General features: G+C 31.6%; 3 protein-coding genes across 4 annotated transcripts; 2 read left to right on the top strand and 1 right to left on the bottom strand.

Moving 5' to 3' along the window:
• Positions 1-337: 337 nt before the first annotated feature.
• On the top strand, positions 338-10151 carry LOC130828091 (alpha-crystallin domain-containing protein 22.3). Its single transcript, XM_057693887.1, has 3 exons — positions 338-510; positions 6562-6890; positions 9437-10151. Exons 1-3 carry the CDS (start codon positions 491-493, stop codon positions 9682-9684), a joined length of 597 nt encoding a protein of 198 aa, XP_057549870.1. The 5' UTR covers positions 338-490; the 3' UTR covers positions 9685-10151.
• Positions 10152-10748: 597 nt separating this feature from the next.
• Positions 10749-11372, bottom strand: LOC130828538 (uncharacterized). Its single transcript, XM_057694502.1, has one exon. The coding sequence runs from the start codon at positions 11370-11372 to the stop codon at positions 10749-10751; it is 624 nt and encodes a 207-aa protein (XP_057550485.1).
• A 47-nt stretch (positions 11373-11419) lies between these two features.
• Positions 11420-18289, top strand: LOC130828090 (root phototropism protein 3-like). 2 transcript variants are annotated; one of them, XM_057693886.1, is made up of 4 exons: positions 11420-11524; positions 14829-14901; positions 15529-16659; positions 17677-18289. In XM_057693886.1, the coding sequence occupies exons 2-4, from the start codon at positions 14899-14901 to the stop codon at positions 18025-18027; spliced, it is 1485 nt and encodes a 494-aa protein (XP_057549869.1). In that variant the 5' UTR covers positions 11420-11524; positions 14829-14898; the 3' UTR covers positions 18028-18289. The 2 variants fall into 2 exon arrangements, with proteins under 2 accessions (XP_057549869.1, XP_057549867.1); XM_057693884.1 differs by lacking the exon at positions 11420-11524 and adding an exon at positions 13293-14018 and having other exon boundaries at positions 17677-18283.
• The last annotated feature ends 2630 nt before the right edge of the window (positions 18290-20919 follow it).

Raw genomic sequence — 20919 nt, 5'->3', positions numbered from 1 at the left:
AAGAGTCTCTTAGCTCAAAAAAGGTTTACAAAAGAAATCAAAGAAAGACAAAACAATATCAAAACATGATAAGACACTGGAAAATTAAAATTAAACTGTCAATATATTTAGTTATATAAACATATAAGAACCGAAACTACTCAATCTGAAACATTATATCCAAAACTTATTCAAACACTAAATATACTCCAATATTCACTATCATCAGATTTTTAAGTAAAAAAAAATATCTTTCCCAACATATTTTTGGTTGAAAACAAAAATCAATTAGCCGAATTACTTTTTTTTTTTTAAATATAGCCGAAATACTTGATATGTATACGGTGTTTCAGTTTGATATACGTTGTTTCAGGTCTACAAGTGGAATAAAGGGAGTTACTCATTTATTTTATTTATATTATTTTATTTCAAACACAATTCTTGTTCAACTCTTCATACTCTCATACTCTCAGTTTCTCTCACCCTTTCTCTATCTCCCTCTTCAATTCTCATGGCGTCTGCTTCATTCAGGTACACCCTAAAACACCTTCGCTATTTCATTTTTGGTTTTTTATAATCTGATTTTTGAATAATTTTTTAATGTATTTTTCTTGTAATTTTTTGTTCTGTGTTGTATGTCGTCGCTCTGTTATGGTATTAATGTAACTTTTGTACACAATTTTTTTTTGATTCGATGGATGATTTAGAATTTTTATTGAAATTCATTTGATTGGATTTATCTCTTTATTTTTTCTTGTTTTGAATTTTGATCTTTAATTTAATAAAAAAAGGTTTTGGAATTAATGAATGATTAAATTTTAGAGAAACTGGATCTTTTTTTATTCAGGTTGCTTGGGTTATAAATTTTTGTGGATGTTTGCCTTTTTAATGTTAATAAATGGATCCATATATTTTTGTTGCATTGTTTTGAAAATCAAAATGCAAAAGATTGACCTATTTTTAGATATGAGGGGAATATAAGTCTTGTTTTTTGATGGAAGATTAAAGTGGATTGATTGAACCATCTTAAAATTTTTGATTTAATGCTTTTGAACTGTTTGGTTTCACTTGATGGAGTATTTGTTGTGAAACTATTTTTTGAGAGGACAATTATAAAAAATTTTACGTGGAACCTTGAATTTTCTACTTTTTCACGTGGTAGACAAACCTTTATTATAATCCATGTGGTGACCTTGACCGGACAAAAGAAGTTTTTTTTTTTCGCTTTACGCTATTTTTACCCGACGTAATTTCATTTTTTTTCAGAAAAAAAAAATCGTGATCACTCTAATTGACCATATATTTCGAAATCCCGTCGAAATAAGTACTTAATTTAACAAAATACGTAAAATTTATCCATCACATAGAAAAGATGGAAGCTCAAGGTTACCAAGTAGATTTAAAAAATATTTGTGAAAAAGCCAAAAACTCAGGCCACCGCATGGAATTTTAGTTTTACTTTGTTTGGTTTGATAAAAATTGAAGTGGAAAGGGCAATGGGAATGGAGTGGAACAAGTCGGAAGACTGACGAGGCCGTCTCGGATATTTTAGGGCCTTGACAGAAAATTAAAATACGAACGTGCATGTTTCATTTTTTAAAAATATTATTAAGAGAAAATTTTTCTGATCAAACAAGACATTACTTAGCCTATTTAACCCAATAAAATACAACAAATTAACAATATGTGTACTTGGCTACTTAGATTTAATGTTTTTCTCTAAAAAAGAAAATACCAAACAATACTGAGCACCCCTAAACAAAAATAATAATTGAAAAACATAGCTATGTAGTATTAGCAAGGTAATGATAATTATTATTTATGAAAATTATTGACATGAGTTATACAATGACTAATGCACGTTTCTCTTTTAAATGAAAATAATATATTTTTTAATATATAATCTATTAAGTATATATATATATATATATATATATATATATATATATATATATATATATATATATATATATATATATATATGTGTGTGTGTGTATGTGTGTGTGTGTGTATACAGTCACACACACACAAATAGGCCCTCAAAATAACGAGAATTTGAGTTGTCACTCATGCAACTCATGCTACATAGCCGGGTTTGGAGAAGGTGAAGAGAGTAGGGAGAATTGAAATTTATATATAAGTGGTATTCTTACTAATGTTATAGTGTAACTGGCCATGGTGCCATGAATTGACGTCTTATAGCTCCTTTAATGTTGTAATTTAAGATAATATCCTCGTCTTTTAATGGTTATACTTCTCTTTCGCGTGAGAGTTCTTTTTTGAGAAAAGTGTAACAATTTTAAATAATGGATGATAGTTTCTAGAACATACATTTTGTAGAGTTTAGCTTTAAGATGATCTTTTAGAACTCTCAACAAAGCTAAAGCTATAATCCCAAAAGATTGAATTTGCTTATATGAACCAATTAATTATTTTCGGTGGTGGTCATTTACACGGATCTTTCTTTCCATTCAATATGATTTTCTACCAACTCAAACAATAACTTTAAATGATTCATGTCCCTTTCTTCTCCAGCCTATTAAGTAAATTATTCATTTCCATGTTTAGATTTTTCGTTTCTCGTATTTCGGTATCTTAGGACACGTTACTTTGAATTGTAAATTAAATTTCTTAAGTTAATGGTATAGCTGTTAATTAGCCGGAATTAGTGACTTTCTCATAGCTTTATATATTGTACTCTATATATCCCACATTCCTTATATGGTATTGTATTTTTTACGATCCTTTTTCTTCTTCATTGCTGTGTTATAATGGTCAATAATCAAACGTCTTTAACTCCTTCTAATACCATTACCATGGCTATTTGCCCTGCCATTGATTCTTCTTGTTTATTAGATAGCGGAGCTTCTCACCATGTGACTAATTATCTCACTGCTTTTTCTTTATGTTCCATATAATGGTAATGAAGAACTCATTGTTGGCGATGGTTTTTCCCTTCAAGTTACTCATCGGTTCTATGCCTCTCACCCTTTTTATTATTTTCTAGTTCTTTATTTCTAATGTATTATATGCTTCTAAAATTTCTCGTAATGTTTTATCTTTATCTTGCTTATGTCTTGATAATAATCTTCGAATTCTTTATTAGTAAGGACCTGTCCACTAATCACATTATTATCAAAGGTCAAACTAGTCAAGGAGTATATACATGCTTTTTATTCTCACTAGCAGTTTTATTCTACCATTTCTTCCAAGTGCCATTCTTGTACTTGGCATCATCGTCGTGGTCATCCATCTACAAAAGTATTAGATTCGATTTCCGACTTCTTAGATATTTCTCCTACTACATCTTTTAGGGTTAATTCCTGCCTTGTTAATAAAAGTCATAAGTTACCATTTAATGTTTCTACTCTTCAAATGCACCTTTAGATTTGATTATTTTAGAATTATGGACTTCTCCTGTTCAATCTTATGACAATCTTAAATATTGAATCATTTGTGTTGATCATTTCGCTAATTATATATGGCTCCACCCTACACAAATCAGATTCTTTAAATATTTTTCTTAGATTCCAACCATTTGCTTAAACATATTTTAATAGACCAATCAAACAATAGTGATAACGGTGGTGATTATATTAAATTACAATCCCATTTCTCATCTTGTTACATTAGTCATTTAACTACTCCTCCCCATACACCAGAATCATAATGGGTATGCTGAACGCAGACGCCATCACATTTTTGAAATTGGTCTTTCTTTACTCACCCATGCTAAATTATCACTAAACTTTTGGTCTTTAGCCTTTACCACTGTTACATATCTTATCAATAGACTCCTTACTCCGAGTCTTAAAAATATTTCTCTTTATTATGCTGTTTTCATGTTATTCTATTTATTCAAATCTTCGATTATTTGGTTTTTATCAACCTAAATTGTATTTTTTGTTGGTTATTCCTCCACTTGAAGGGCCTATTATTATTTAGATTCACTTCTTGATAAAATATATACCTCTGGGCATGTTAAATTTTTTGAGCAAGAGTATCCTTATATCAAGCTTAAAAAATACTTGTTCTTATTCCTCCTCAAAGTACCTCAATACTTTGAGGGTAATTATGTTCTTCCACTTGAAGAGGATAATTCTATCCTCAACACTTTTCATACGTGTCAACTTTCAATCCACCACCTACGAAGTTGACAATTTCCGCTATTCATTTATTCCCTCCATCAAATCCGCACGACACATCTATAGATTTCCTACAACTCGCGCTTAGTCTATCTCCAATGAGTCGGTCTTTGACTCCCTCTCACCCATCTAATTTGGCACCAAATCCAACACATGTGCCATATGTCACTACATTCCGTTCATACGTATCGAAGTCCTTTTATATATTTCATTTCGAATTTTATTTCTCAAGGTATGTTTGCTCACTTATCGAAGCATTCACATATTTGCTACTCTATCTTCCTTCTATGTTTCTTTTTAAAAGCAACTTCTTGATCCATCATAAAGTACCGTTGGTATAATATCCATATTTGCCACCCACACTTAGTTTTATGGGTTACATTTTGTTGGATATCCCCATTAATCAGCAATATGGATTCAAGGTATTCGAAATATCACTTGATCAATTTCTTTCTCATCCAACTTTATGGTCTCTCTGCTTATCTCATTTTTGCTAAAGTGACACTTCATGTACTCCGTTTAATTGAAACCCTTGTTAATCCAACTTTTGTCTTCGCCATCCTAGCTTAGAATTTAATCCTCTACCAAAATAATGTTGTCCGCAAACAATATGCTCTAAGACACGTGTCCCATCTAGGACAATTGCAAAAACAAAAGGGATTAAGGTCGAACCTTGGTGAAGGATAATGGTGATTGGAAAATCACATTTGTTATCACTTCTTGATACATAGCTTGCAATATATTTAAGTATTTCCTAGGAATACTATTCCTTGTTGTTGCCTACTACGATACTTCTCTAGCACGGGCGATTCTATAAAGTAGTGAAGGGTACCAGGGGCTACCGATTTTTAAAAAATATATATTTTATAATATTAAAAAAAATAACATAAATGGTTGATTAATTGATATATTCCCTGAGTACATTATAAGAGGTTTGTGTTTTAATTTTTCTAAACTACTTTTAATTAATTTTTTTCTATTTCTTTTGTAAATTGTTTATTAAGATTTATAAGTTGCATTTTTTTTGTTTAGTTCTTCTTTCCCTAAAAAGTGATTTTATAGGATAACTACTAAATTGATGTCTATGTTCCATTAGTCGCATAAAAACTTTGGCTTTTATATCTTTGATTATACAAAAGATACGCTCTCAATTAAAATTGTAGTACACAAGATATTTTACGCCACCCCTTCGCCAAATTTCTAGATCCGCCATTGTTTTCTTGGTATCCTGTTTTATGCCTTTTTCAAGTTAATGAATACCATGTGCAAGCCTTTTTCTACTAGCTCTGTAGTACATCAACATTTGTGTTATTAGATAGATTGCCTACTAAGTTAAAATAGTAGATTATGAACCTAATATGGTTAATTAGAGGTTTATAACTGTAGTCAAAACAAGATACACGCAACGGAATGGCATTTGTGAACGACAAGTTCAAAATCGATTGTATTAAAACCATTTAGTAATTTAGTGGTCTGTTTTTGGTTTAATGGACCTTGTAGTATGTTCTAAATTTAGTATATTGGAATTTCTTCTAGCGTCCCTAAAGCAGATGCAATTCTATGTTGATTAAAAACCATGTGTTAGGAATGCAAAACTTACTTATGGGTAATTAATTGATTATTTGACTATTAGAGTGGTAGAAACTCATGTTTATGACGAAGCATGAAAGCTGATTTTCCTTATTCTTGGGAAATATTAACCACTTTTATAAACCACTATGATTGCAATCCAGAGTTTGATGAACTTCAATTGGCTTTAATGAATCAAACCGACCCAATTTGGGATTTACTTGTCGGAAGATAAATTTCCACAACTATAAATTGTAGGGATTTATGATAGTAAAGATTATCCTTTTTTGTTACATAGCTATGACATACATCACCATTTTTGTGTCTGAAGGCATGTTGTTTTGTTTGCATCATTTGCTTGTACTTTGTTCCGATGTTCCAATCCTTTATATCATAATACACTTGTAGTTGCTAAATTAGAACTTGACTGTTGTATAGTAAGGATTGCACACCCTTGTCGAATTTTCAAGTGTAGGTAAGTTAAGATGAAGAGTCAAAGTAACATCATTTGTGGGGGCCATCTGTGGAAAATTGAGGCAGGAGCTTGGTAGTCTTACCACAATGGAAATTTTTGTCTTGAAAAAAGAAATTTCTATTAGGTAGTTGAAATTAATAGATGATTGTAAGTTACACAAATCCTGAAAATAGCGAAAAAAAAACACTAATAAGTAATGGTGGTAACATTATGCAGTCTGGTGCATGCAATATGACACTACCAACTGTAATAATTCTGAGTAAAAAATCCCTTGTCATAATTTACCTTTTCTTAGTATCAGAAAGTGAAGTTAAATTTACGGTTTTGGATGTATTTATTTGTTTATGTTCAACAAATAAATAGGCTGAATCTTTTGTTTTGTTGTTGATATAGGGCTCCTCAGCAACAATTTTTGAACGTAACTCCTCTGAATAGCATGCCTTATGTTGATCCAATTTCATCTCATGGTGATAATTCATCTCAACCTCAAGTCAATGGAGTTAGAGAGGCTGGAGAAAATTCTAAGCCAACTTTGATATATTTGCCCTCTGAACCAACTGCGGAGGAATTAGGACGAATTTTATCTGTCACAAGAGATGGAGTTGCTTTGAGTGGCAGTGCAGCAGCAGCTGTCTCGATTGGACCAGCTCTTGGAAAGATGGATATTAGTGAAAGTGACGATTCCTACTACTTCCGCGTGGCTCTAGCGGGTGTTGCAAGAGGTGAGACTATGCTTCGTTGTGCCTTTTAAAGTAATAAATATTTGTACCGACTTTCATTTTGATAAGGCTTTGGCATTGTTTTGTGTTGTTTTGTTTCAATTCGTTATTCTTTATTGTTTTCTTGGCTCTTTGACGGAATTTTGTCAATTCAGGCATGGCTGTTAGATTCAAATTGTTTTCTTTATTGGTGACTCTTGCAATTGTATGTAGTTTTGATTTTGATTGTCCATCAAGTGTCCATCCGCAATAACCTCTTTGTTTGAATAATGGTAAGGTTGTATATCCGATCTCCGCCAACCCTTTTAGGCGGGAAACATTACCATAATGAAATGTGTACTGCATTATAGCTAATTAGATAGATAGATAGATTCCCGTGCCAAGTACGGTTTATGAATTATTTAAATAAAAAATTAGTAATCCTATATGTGTAATTAAGTTATTCTATGACTCTTAACTTCTTAGTATATTGAAACTATAAATTGATTTGTTTTAAAAACTGTAAAAGTATTACTATTAGATTGAGATACATATTATTAATGTATTACTATATAAAACATAATCATAAAATTATGCACTAAATAATAAGATTATAATTACTTACATAAAATAATAGAAAATTTCTAAACATAAAAAATAATATAAAAATAATTTAAATGTTCAATGTCTTTGAAAAACCTTATAAAAAGTTTTAAGCCTAAAGAACATATTTTTTACTATAATAATTAACATATAACTTAATCTAAGTATTTATGTATTATAAACTTGTCAAACATAAGTGATAAAATTATCATTTGAAATTTTACCGATATCTTATCCTAATTATTAATTTTTATTTACTTAAATAATTAATGTGTAATCTATTTAATTTGTGCAGTTTTTTTAATATAGCTATGTAAGTAATATACAGGTTTATCTATGAAAAACTTTCAAAATTATTTTCTTTTCTTAATTTATTACAAATTTATTTTAATGAAAATTAATAATTTACATAAATAATTAATATGTTATTCGTTAATTATCCATTCTAATTAAAAGATATTACATATTTTAGATGATTGTATATGGTAAAAAAATTAGCAAATAAGGTAAAGTTTTACAATCTTTTGTAACAAATCAATTCAACAAATCTAATCAGAAAGATATTACTTGATATGCTAAAAAATATTTTCCTAATAAGAAATTGAAAAGAGGGGGAAAATTTTTATTATAAAGTCGACATGTGTCTTAATCGTTTCTTCATTAGTATATTGTATAGATAGATAGATAGATTGCTAGCACTTTGTTATTTGTGTGTATTTCTACCCGAGTCATCAATTAGTTGTATGCTTATTTGTCACTTCAAACAAAGTGTTTATACACATTTTGGTCTTTGAATTTAATAATACGTAAATCTTCCATCCATTTCTGTTTTCATGATTTTAAACTCAAATGATGCATAGTGCAACTAGATGTTTTTTTTTTTTATGTAGAATTTCTTTCGTAAATTGCAACTTGATAGAATAATATTGGAAAGATTCGACTTGATGAAGATGTATTACTAAGTGGAATAGTAGTAAATTCTTTGGCAATCGCTTCATGTGCTTCTGTATTAATGTTGGACAATTGTTTCAATGTTCCTAATTGTATTTCCGTTGTTTTTGTAATCTTGCAACATATGGTCAATAAGAGGGTTTAAAGAGGGTTGAAAACGTACCTTTGTAAATTTAAAATGGGCTTTAGTAATGTACAGTACAACCCTTGCTGAGATACCGCATTTCTGAGAAATTATGACAATTGCTGCCTGCTGGATTCTATTATATACCTTGTAATTTGCATTTTGGCTAGTTCAAATTATGTTCAATGCACTAAAAAGCATTGTATAATATTTTGTTTATTTTGTCAGCTCACCAAGTTCTGCCATATTTGCTTATTTTGAATTCTGGCTAGTAATATACTTCGAAATTTCAGATTACATACAAAACAATTAAATGTGTAACACTATGAATCACCATATTTGCTTATTTTGTCAATTAACCAAGTTCAGCCCAACACTTGTGTAATTTTTTTTAATCGTAGATATGGTCGGTGTATTCAATACGTCCCTAAAATTTGAAATAAGATAAACGGTTTGGGTTGGGTCGAATTGGGCTTGATGGGCCCAGCCCGTTGAAAGCCCGTTTCCTATTTTGTAAGGCCTGGCCCGTTTCTACTAGAGCCCTATCCGGCCCATTGCACAGGTCTGCAATTCGCATAGCTCATCAAAGTTTAGTCAGACGTTGCAAGCTTTGTTTTGTTGTAGCGTACAACTTAATGACTTGATTATGTTGTCATTCAACATTTTCCGATAGTTTCTTTTGTTTCCTTTGAATTTTCACAATGTCATTGACCTATATCCAATAAAATACAGACTGTGAATAAGACTTTTGTCCTTTACTTTGATTTGTTTTGGACCGAGAATTTTTGGTGACTTGTTGCCCGTATTTAGTAAAGCCCGGGAGAAGGTTGTTTCTTTGTCATTTATCTATTCACTTATTCTGATCAGCTGTATTGCGTAACTGTAATTACAGATGACTTCACTTGTGACGTGGCTCCTGACGGGCATATATTAATCAAAGGAGTTACGACAACCGGGGAGAAGGTTGTTTACAAGAATTCAATGAAATTCGAGATGCAATCTCAGAATCTCTGCCCACCAGGGCACTTTTCCATCTCATTTCATCTGCCAGGACCCGTTGATTCCCAAGATTTATCTGGCCATTTTGGCATTGATGGTATTTTTGAGGGCATCGTGAAGAAAGAGCTGGCATCTGTTTAATGTATTCGTACAGTAGTTACCATATTCGTGAAAATATTTCGTAGCACATTGAATTAAGCATGGATAGTTTGTATTTGTTTAGTTTTATAAACCGCAGTAAGATCAGGTATTCTGGTTTTGGGATACAGTTTCTTCACCACCAGATTAGAAGCTTCATCGGAGTTTTGTTAGAGCCCATCCTAAGATAGCATGAAGGAGCTTGAATCTTAGCTTCTGGTTAATCCGGCATGCAGGAGTTCTTGCTCTTTTAGCTATCTAGGATACATCTGGAGTTGCTGTGTGGAGCTTTTAGTTGTTGTAATATCTGTGTATTCTAGAGTTTAGAACCTGTGTTAAGTTAAAAGTTTAGACATGTTACAAAAATGACTTAGTTTCATAAAATTTAAAGTTATTTTATATTTGGACAGCAAATAATTTGTGTCAATTTAATAGAGTGTGATTCTGCTAGCCTATCTAGCTATGCATTTAAAAACAATCCTCTTTTTCGAGAAAGAGCTTATTGTTTAACTCCATCATATTCATTATATCCGCTCATACAAATTAAAAATTATGTCTGTAAAGTGTTAGAAGATGACAAACAATACCCTTTGTCTATATCAAGATAGATAAAGGGTTACAACCACTAAGATCTTCATTCCTCGACTTGAAAAAAACCTACAAATGAAATTAAAAGAACCAGAATGCGCTGTACACAAGACAAGCTAGACATGAAATATAATTATTTTTAGCTTTAATTTGTTTTCCATGTGTTAATGCATGCTTGTGAATTAAGATATTGAGGTGATTGCAGAACATATAAATGAGCAATATGAGAGAGCAATTCAACATTTCATTACGGTACAATTATACAAGAGACTGCACAAATAACAAAACTGCAACCCCAAATGGCCAAACAACAAAAATTGTATTGTACAAAAAAAAGAAACAATAAAATTGTAAAAATTGAAGAAATTGAAAAAAATTAATCTTATATGGAACTCGTTTTTAATGATTTGTCGTCTTTCTTTTTTATTCTAATTATAGTTTTCTTTGAGCCGAATAGAATGGTAACAATGACATATTCCTCATATCCATCTCCTAGTTCTTCTCTTCTTTGTATTACCCAACAATTTAGCAGAATTAGACTTAAATCCATCAATCCATCTCACAAAACATTGATTATTTCTTAAACCCAAACCCATCATCATAGCAGCCCCACAAGAAAATCCCAAAACCCAATCTTTAATTTCTCTTCTCCATCTCTTCACCAAACAATAAACAACAAATGCAGAAATCAAAATCAACAAAACCCATACAAACAATTCATTTTCTTTACCAATTTCTTTCTCCAAAACTACCCATAGAGCCAAACTTGAAGAAATCAACAACACCACCAAAAACCCTAATTTTCCTTTCTTGCGATTTCTTCCATTACCATCACCACCTCCAAAGCTTTTTCTGAACCCAAATTTCCCCCCACTTCCACCACCAAAAACACATAATTCTCTGATTAGTGAATCCCAGGGTTCGGGTAGAATCTTAACAGTGGAAGCAATGTGTGCAATTGAATTGAGGATGAGTTTGCGAGATGCTTGAGACCCAGATCGTTTTTTGCCCCATTTTGCAGAAATTAAGTTGTTTTTGAAATTTAATTTGTGTGTTGGTAAAAGTAGAGCGGGAAAAATGGGTTTAATGGAGATTAAGGTCATGGATTGTTGATCAATCTGATGCATTTCTCTGTTGGTTATTAATTGTCTTCTGTGTTGAATGGAACGAGCGGAAAAAGTAACCGTTTCAAATGGGATGTGAAGCGTGATTCCGTGAACTGTGAGGTTAACACTTGGTGTAATTCAAAAAGGAGGTAGACACTAATTTTTTTTTTAAATTCTATCTGATAATATTGAATTTTTGGCTTTTTTTCATATGATATATAATTTTATGTAATGTACGTAATCGCCTTTACCTTTCAATGTTTTTAAGTTGTAGATAAAATAGAAGTTTTTGTTCTTAATTTTACTTTTTTTGTCTAAAGTACTGATATTTTTTTAAAAAACAAACATCACGATTGTCCTAATTGACCACATATTTTAAAACCCAATTGAAATAAGTAATTAATTTAACAAAAAATTTAATATTTTGTCAACCACATGAAAAATTTAGAAGCTTGAGGTCACCACGTAAATTTAATAGAAAAGTCAAAAACTTAAAGTTACCGCATAGAATAATTTTTTTTTAATTTTTTTTAATTTTTTAAGGTGGACACTACTTTTCCCTTAGAAAATGGACAAGCTGTAAAAGGATTAAAAAATACTTCAGTATTATGAATTTTTTGTGGTACTTAAATAATTAAAAGATTGGACATAATGAACATAAAGTTACAATAGTAAGATAGGATCGATTTGAATTTCAACTCCAATTTTGTCCTTTTGTTCAGTTAAATAAAAATCATTACATTTTAATTTTTAATCATGTTGATGTAGTAGGTTAAATATTTTACTTAAATAATTTGGGTTGAATATGTGGATTTGTTTTGAATTTGTGACCTTTACTCTAATAGATTATAGTAAAAAAATTGAACAATTGAAACACAAGAGAAACTTATACTTCCTTCATTCATATTACTTGCACTAAATCAACTTTTGCAATATTTATCATTTTATGGTAATTTACATATTTTGGCTATTATACGAGAAAAAACATAGTCATGTGCTCTTGTTTTATTCATCTTATCACATATTTTTATAATATTAATTTTTTTAATAATTTTTACTTATGTATAACTCTAAATATAAACGATTTGACAAACACATTAAATTGTGCAAAAATGTGTTTGTGCAAGTATTTTGAAACGAAAGAAGTAATAAATAACAAATTTACATGTATCTTTAGTTATGTAAAAATCTTTGTGCAAGGCTTTCAAAGCTCAGCTTGTGATGAAGTGTGGTGGTTATACCATTAATGAGGTCTGTTTCGTATTCCTATCAACAGCTTGCCATGCCAAATCTATACCAGAACTATACATAAGCTTGCATTAACCATTCTTGAGACATTATAAACCACTCTTTTTATGGCTGATCTTCTCATCAATTAGTTTGTCAAAATCATCTTTCATCTTTTTTTCCACATATTCATTACCTGTATCCATCAACTATATATAGTGCAAGATCGTATAGTTTTAAGCCACATATCTTGCAGTTGGGCCAATTCAGAAAAATCATACAGACAAATCACATTCATGGGGATGATTAATTTTAGGATAATTTAATAGCTAGTTTTGAACGGGACGGCCTCATAATAAGATCGTCAATTTGGGCCGGCCGTTCGTGCGTGTAACAATCTGGACATTTTTTTCATTTTTGGGCATTTTTCAATTTTGATCTTAAAGGTATCGATTTTGACCTTAAAGGTATCAATTTTTAAAATTGTTACCTTTAAGGTCAAAAATGATAAATGCGCAGAAAATGAAAATGTTGTTACACGCGGGAATTGGGCTGGCCCAATTGACGGTCTCATAATAAGACTGTCTCGTGCAAGTTTTTGTGTAATTTAATATATATTAAACTTACCTTTGAGTTATACAAATTTTTGTTAGAGACGGTCTCTCTGAGAGACTATCTTTAATTGGGCCAGCCTATTATATATTTTAAAATATTGTAAGTAGGTATTAAGAATGATGTAAGTAGACATTTAAGATATTGATAATAAGTATTAAGGATACGGTAAGTAAGCATTAAAGATATGGTAATTAGGCATTAATTTTTAATGGGTTGGGCTTAAAATATGTCTCTCAAAAATACGATCTTTCAAGAAACTAGCTGTTTAGGTTATTTATATGGGGAGATGATTACATACAAGACTTGCTTAAGATTTTTTTAGTGTAAACTTAGAGGAACAAAGGAAATATAAAGCCTAGTTTTTATAGAGAATAATTTACTTAACGAAATTTTTAAAAGCTTATCAACTAAATTTTTTTTAATTTAATGTGAAAACAACATTATGCTATCTCAAAGGGACATTCTTGGTTGGTCCCCCAATGGAGTAAATACTATTAATTACATACATCTAAACTCTTTCTATTCCAAAGACTTTGTTGTCCGTTTTATATAATGCATGCTCATCTAATCACAATACAAAAAAGAAATTAGATAGCAACTTAATAATAAGGTTTGAATGAAGAACAAATTTCTTGTATTTGGGCAAGATAAAGCCAGTATGGGAATAGGAGGAAGGCGGAGTACTGACAAAAAAAGTAAAAGTATGGGGAGTGTTACAGGGGAAAAGCATAATCGCTGTGTGATCCTTCCGTCTTCAGCTGATATCATAGCTGAAGCTATTGAAAGAAAACACACTAACTGGTTAGTTTTAATCATTGTCTCATTATATTTTAGTTAAGTTTTTATTTAACGCCATGAAGTACCAATTCAACCAAAAATTAAAGTTGATAGTTGATGGTCCATAATAAATTATATACTTTAACACGCTCCCTCACACAAGAGCACTTTGGACTACAAGTGTAGATACAACACAAGTCTTCCACGTACCTGACGCTAAATATTTCACTTTAAATGATAGGTGGTTGAAATTTAAACTTGAGTCATGATGGTTTCTAATACCATGTCAAGGAATCAACTCAACTACAAGTATAAGTTTTTTGTTGAGTTGAATCCTTGATATGAGCTTTAAGTTATGGTGCAAGCTTCATGATATGCGATATATTGTGTCACGATTCACATCCGTTTATACGAGCACTTTTTAGGCTGGAAGTATGATACAACGCAAGTTTTCTTTATAACTTGACACTAATATTTTTACCTGAAAGGAGAGTGAATAAGATTTGAACCCCTAACTTGAAATTTTAATATGTATGTTAAAAAAAATCAAAAAATCATATTACGGTAGAGACTCCTTAGTATGTTATATCTAGGTCGTTTTTGAGAGTAGTTTTAAGGTGCAACCGTCTAAGTCCTAATTAATAAAGGGGCTCAAATTGAGTTAATCCTCGTTATTAAAATTTAGTTTGTGCATAAGATGGAGAAAAAAGAATCAAAACTCTACTTATACAAAGACATTTTTCGTCTAGGGCCCAAACAAGGTTAGAAACCACACTGTCTTGTATACTCTATGTCTCTATCAATATGATATAGATGACATTTTTTTTGGTGTAGGTTTGTTCGAACAAAAGTCCCAAGCGATCTAGTCATACAAATTGGAAACAAGAGTAAATTTCACTTGCACATGGTATAAAGTTTTTTTTTTTTTTTTTCTCCTGCTCTTCTTTTTTTGAGATCTTTCATTTACAGGAATTCCCAATTGTGCTTATTATGTGTAAATCATGCTTCATTTAAGTGTGTGCAAGTGACTTTTTAGCTGATTTATGACGTTTTACTTTTTGGTTGGTCAAACAGTTAAAAAGAATATTTGGTAAATGACTTTAAAGTAAAAAACAAAAGCCATTGTTAAATAGCCTTTTCATTGGCTTATGTCGTTTGATCCACTTTTTGTACATCAACAACTAGCATAAACAGGTAGTAAATCAGCAAATACTTCCGGCTAATCAAACCTGCCAACATTCATTTTCCAAACAGTCATCAAAGCTTAAATAGATTCTGTAAATTATAAGCTACTAGTGTCTCAATCTTCTGCACCAGCAAGCCTCATATGATAAGAACTGCAAATGAACATCTTAAGATCAACTCACCTCATTTAACATATCTATACACTACAATTTATGTACATTTAACTTCAACTGGCTATACATATTATTGTGTTGTATGATCCTGAAATTGATTGCTGCACTATTAGATCAATTACTTCTATATTTGAGCTGCACTAACAATTTTCATTCATGTGTTTCGTCGATTCAAGCTCCCCATGATCTCAAGAAGTGCCTATCTCAACAGACTAGTGTTCGAGAAGAAAAACGCAGGCGGGTCAATGAACAACTTAAACATCGAACTGAACAACCTTCCTGGTGGAGCAGATATATTCGAGTTTATAGTCAAATTCTGTTATGGTTGGAAGATTGATCTTACTGCCAGTAATGCTGCACTGCTATACTGTGCTGCAAACTTCTTAGAAATGGTCGATGATCTAGAAAGTGGGAACCTTATTTCTAGAACCGAAACATTCTTAAGTTTCGTAATCTTTTCTTCGTGGAAAGACACATTCCTTGTTCTGAAAACGTGCGAGACAATCTCTTCATATGCCCGAGAACTACACATACAAAGAAGGTGTTCTGAGGCCATTGCTTGGAAAATCTGCACAGACCCAACCGCGATTTCTGTTGGGAACGATGAATCACAATGCTTCAATTATTCGGTTGAAAACCACACAGATTACTCATATGAGAAAAAAGTAGCAGAAAATTGGTGGTTTGAAGACGTTTCGACACTTAGAATCGATCATTTCATAGAAGTTTTGGGGATTATTAAGCAGAAAGGACTTAAACCGAAGGTGTTGGGATCTTGTATAGCTTACTGGACCAGGAAATGGCTATCGCGAATCTCATTTGGAGTTTGTATACCAAACCATAAAAGTATGAACCATCAAGTAAGGAGGGTGATAGTAGAAAGCTTGATCAGGGTAATTCCTGTTGAGGTAAACTCGGTTTCTTGCAATTTTTTGCTTCATCTTTTAAAGCTTGGTTCTATGATGAAAATAGATATTAGTTTATTGTCTAATTTGGAGCAAAGAATTGCCTTAACCTTAGAGGATTGTATCCCATTAGACCTTTTGGTTAAGAATTTTGGGGAAAGTGAGACTTTATATGATGTGGGTATTGTTGCTAGAATAGTGGATGCTTATGTTTCTCTTAGTGTGAGAAATGCTGCATCAAAGATGTTTGTTGTTGGGAGGCTGGTAGATGGGTTTTTGGGTCTAATTGCAAGGGATAGGAGCCTTCCTTCGCATGATTTTCGGAGGCTTGCGGAGTCGTTGCCACAAAATGCTCGATATTCTGACGACAATCTCTACCGAGCCATTGATCGATACCTTAAGGTATGCTCTCCACTATACAGTATGCTTTACTTGGTTAAGATTTGAGGATACTGTATGTTCTGAATTTTCTGGTTATATTTTGCTAACCTTTACCACTAGCCGTAGTCATACTGGAAAAATACGATCTTGGTCACAGTCGTGAAACGGATTTCACAACCAATACGAATGATGTTGCGGTCGATGCGGCCTATATTTTGGTCCCAGTAAACTCAAAAACCTTTACAATATGATCACAATACGGTGATGCGACCTTATTTTTGCTCTATACCCCAGCTCAAGTATGAAATACTATGTAGTTTTGCAACCCAACTGTAGAACTGCATTATATGTAAGTATGTAGACTCGTTGAAGTTTGAACCGACCCGACTAAATTTGACCCATTGTCTAAGATTTAGTTAAATTTGAGTTTTATGTCAATATTTATAAGTTATAGCCTATTATTTTTTCATCAATTTTATTAGTTGAGTCAATATTCCACATTTATGACTTTAAAAGTTGTTTTTGGCACATATAACAAGAAAAACTAAATTTTAATTTTTATCGAACGAAATTACATTGTATTTGATCTATTTTTTTCAATGTTAGAGCAAGGAAAATAAAATAATTATAAATTCATGATTCATTGGGTCAAACCTGACTAACCTAAAACTGACCCAATTGCTATTTGACAGGTTTAGTCTTAAGCAAACAATTTTTAGATTGGTCATAAAAAACAATCACTTTGTTATTACAATTACAAGAAATTTATTGCTGTGACTAATATTTTCTTTGGATCCATTGTGAAAGCTAATATATTATCGAGTAAACATAAGGTGCACAACATATCTATGCGCACTATTTTTAAATTTGTCAATGTAAGATAAAACATCCGAACAGATGAGTATTGACTATACATATATCTGATAAGGTTTTATATTAGTCAACCTATTTCTAAATCTTCGATGTGGAATTACATGTACAAATAACGAGAAAATGTATCGTAGTGTTTTAAGTTGATGATCATTATATATTGTTCAGGCACACCCAAATTTGACGGAGGAAGAAAGGGAGGGGGTATGCAGAGGCATGGAGTACCATAAGCTATCACAAGAAGCACGCGAGCACGCAATGAAGAATGATAGGTTACCCATGAATATGACCACTCAATTTATCCTTCTCCAACAAGTTAATATGGTGAAGATGATGGTGAATGATGGGTCAATGTATCGAAGAACCAAAGCACAAACGATTATCAGCAAGCAAACTGAATGTTTTAAGGTTCAAAACCAGATGAAGATTATGAAACAAGAAGTTGATAACTTGAAGATTGAGCTTAATAAATTGCAAGTTTGTAGAGTAGAGATCAAAAAACTTGCAAGGAGGTTGTAAATTGAAACTAATTAAGATCAAAATACACGGATTTATGTAATGCTAATAATTATTTTCTTAATTTTAAAAGTATTTAACAAAAACTATCATTATTGTGTATTGCATGGGTACTAACCTGGATAATGTATAAAAGAAAATTATAATGAAGGGACAAAACATATTCTATCTTAAATTAAGTGGATTGACTCCTATAGAATAATGGAGTTGATTGTAAATTTCTTCTATAATAGGTTTCAAAAACTCTACCACTAATGTTGAATACATAAACAACAGTCCAAATAAGATACTGAAAGCTTGGACCCTCAAATGGCAAGAGGAGGTGTAGAAGACAGTAGGAAAAATAGTATAAACAAGAAAATAAAAAGATTGAAGCTTTGATGAACAAAACATACACACAAAGATAAATGGTGTCTTGAACACCTTCCTTTCAAATGGGATAATTAGAGGTGTTCAACGGGGCGGGTCAACCCAATGGGTCAAGGGTCGGGTCATTAACGGGCCTTCGCATAAAGGGTCGGGTAGGGTCAGGCTGGATAGTTATAGGAATTGGTAATTACCACTTTTTATATGATATTGTTATATTCATAGTTGAATTGATCTAACGGGCCATAAAAGTTGTAACATTCTGGAAAAATACTCGGATCGTTTTTAAAAAAAAAAGAGACGACCTTCTAAAGAACTAATTAAAGTCCGAGTCAAACCAGGATGTTAGAAGGCAGTTATAAAACGGATTTGAAATCATAGAAAGCTTGCAGATTGAGTTCTATTAGTGTTATTATAAACTACTAGATATAAGGAATTCTTGGCAACGGATAAGATTGTAAATTTAAATCTACTTATTACAACTTGAGAACGTAATCGCCTCATAAAACCAAATATTCTTTAAACTTTATTAGAAGTTCTTATCAAGATTTCTGTACCCTAACGATTTATTTCTCCAAGAGACAATCCTCACTCCCCAGACCTGCAACTTAACTTACTGCTAGTCATTGCCCAGAAGGGAAACAACATCATCGCAGGATCGTTAAGACCAAAAGTACACGTCAGCAAACGTCGCATACCATTTAATTAAATACAACAAAAGAAAGATTTTAATAATTGTCGGTTTCAGGAAATACGCTTCGATCACGCTAATAAAGAATAATCAATTTCATGTAAGGGTTAGTCAGCCACACTGCTGTACTTTTCCAGCCATACTGCCGGTACAACTCCAATCTCCATAAGTGAGACAATACATTAGGGGAAGCTAACCCCTAAGCACGTCTCTACCATAGACACTCGCCTTACTTCGGTGCCTATGGTTAAGTATGCATACCCCCGCGGTGGCTCATAATGCCCCCATATACCGCGAGTAATTCTTTTCCACCAATTGACGTCATACTACGTCCACTTTAAGGTTAGTGAGGTCATACTACCTCTGTTTATCAAAACAAATGTGTCGAAATTATTTATTCGGAAAGATAATATTATTCGTACTATATATCCATACTTTATTTTTGTTTACCATTAATATATATGGTACATCGGACAAAATGCAAAACTTCGCTGCGTGTACGTACCTTAAACAAGATAACCAACTCTCAAGCGTCTTATTCAATTCCCCGTCACGAATCAACTTCCTACAAGGTTCAATCGTATTCGGGAAATAAGCACACATACGCACTTTCCTCAAAACAACCACAACACATACATACAACTCCTACCACACCTAAAATACCACACACATCATGAACATCCATCACATACTATAACATGGTAAACACACAAAACAGGACAACATACATAATCTGTCCAGATTCGCAATTTAAAACTATCAAACTGAAAATCCGACTTCACCGTTGCGTCCGGAAGGCATCAAAACCCCCGGGTACCAATTTCCATAATTTATAACATAGTATAAGTATTTTTAATCTAATTTCAATGCCAAAAATGCTCCAAAAACATCCTTTTTTCACCATTCTCAAAACCTACGGGATTTTGTCATTTTTTTAATAAATACATACGAATTCCAATGTTCACATTTCTTATTAAATCCCTACCATCAAAATCATAAACTCATGTCCACATATTAAAAACTATCTTCATAGTTTCAAAATAATTCATTTCTTACAAATACAATTTTTTTTTTCCTAAACAAACCATTCATCAACACATTTAGAATTTACATATCACACCAAAATAATTCCTTATACTACACACAAGTTTCTCCATGAACAACCCTAATTTATATATATATATATATATATATATATATATATATATATATATATATATATATATATATATATATATATATATATATATATATATATATATATATATATATATAGTTATTTTTTTTTTATTTTTTATATATATATATATCCACCCATCATTTTAATTTAACATACCCATATAAAAATAATTTCTAAAGCAAAACATCCTATACTAAAAAAAAATTTGACAAGGCATAAATATAAAATTCATATCATCACTTTAAATCATGAAAGAAATGTCCAAGGATCAAAAATTCACAACAAGCCACCAATCACATAATTTAATTTAACTTAATATAAAGAAAAATAAATGGAGAATAATACTTACAATTTATATGAAAAGAATACCAAAATCAAGATTGCAAAAAGGAGTACTAGACGTGTGAAAATAGCTAGAGTTTGTGGGAGTTTTTTTTTTCCTTGAGTTTTCTAAGAAATTTGAAAGATAAAATGCAATGAGATTAAGGTAATTAGGAAGATTAAGGAAATAAAGAATTAAGGAAATAAAAAAATTAAGGCAATTAGTGTGATCCTTCAATATTCTCACAAGGGAGTTACAAACTCTACAATTCCTCCAATAGGGCCGGCCACCCTTTACTTCCCTCTAATTTATTTTTTTTTTTGAAATAAGAAATGG

This window comes from Amaranthus tricolor, chromosome 12, assembly GCF_026212465.1.
Source record: "Amaranthus tricolor cultivar Red isolate AtriRed21 chromosome 12, ASM2621246v1, whole genome shotgun sequence".
Taxonomy (NCBI): Eukaryota; Viridiplantae; Streptophyta; class Magnoliopsida; order Caryophyllales; family Amaranthaceae; genus Amaranthus; species Amaranthus tricolor.
This window is presented reverse-complemented; position numbering and strand designations above follow the sequence as displayed.

Excerpts from the sequence above, each read along its gene's own strand:
- LOC130828538 (XM_057694502.1), bottom strand. The coding sequence starts at position 11,372 with ATGACCTTAATCTCCATTAAACCCATTTTTCCCGCTCTACTTTTACCA.
- LOC130828090 (XM_057693884.1), top strand. The coding sequence starts at position 13,834 with ATGAAGAACAAATTTCTTGTATTTGGGCAAGATAAAGCCAGTATGGGA. Across the intron at positions 14,019-14,828 it reads GAAAGAAAACACACTAACTG|GTTTGTTCGAACAAAAGTCC; the intron begins GTTAGTTTTAAT and ends TTTTTGGTGTAG. Across the intron at positions 16,660-17,676 it reads CCATTGATCGATACCTTAAG|GCACACCCAAATTTGACGGA; the intron begins GTATGCTCTCCA and ends TATATTGTTCAG.
- LOC130828091 (XM_057693887.1), top strand. The coding sequence starts at position 491 with ATGGCGTCTGCTTCATTCAG. Across the intron at positions 511-6,561 it reads ATGGCGTCTGCTTCATTCAG|GGCTCCTCAGCAACAATTTT; the intron begins GTACACCCTAAA and ends TTGTTGATATAG. Across the intron at positions 6,891-9,436 it reads TCTAGCGGGTGTTGCAAGAG|ATGACTTCACTTGTGACGTG; the intron begins GTGAGACTATGC and ends CTGTAATTACAG.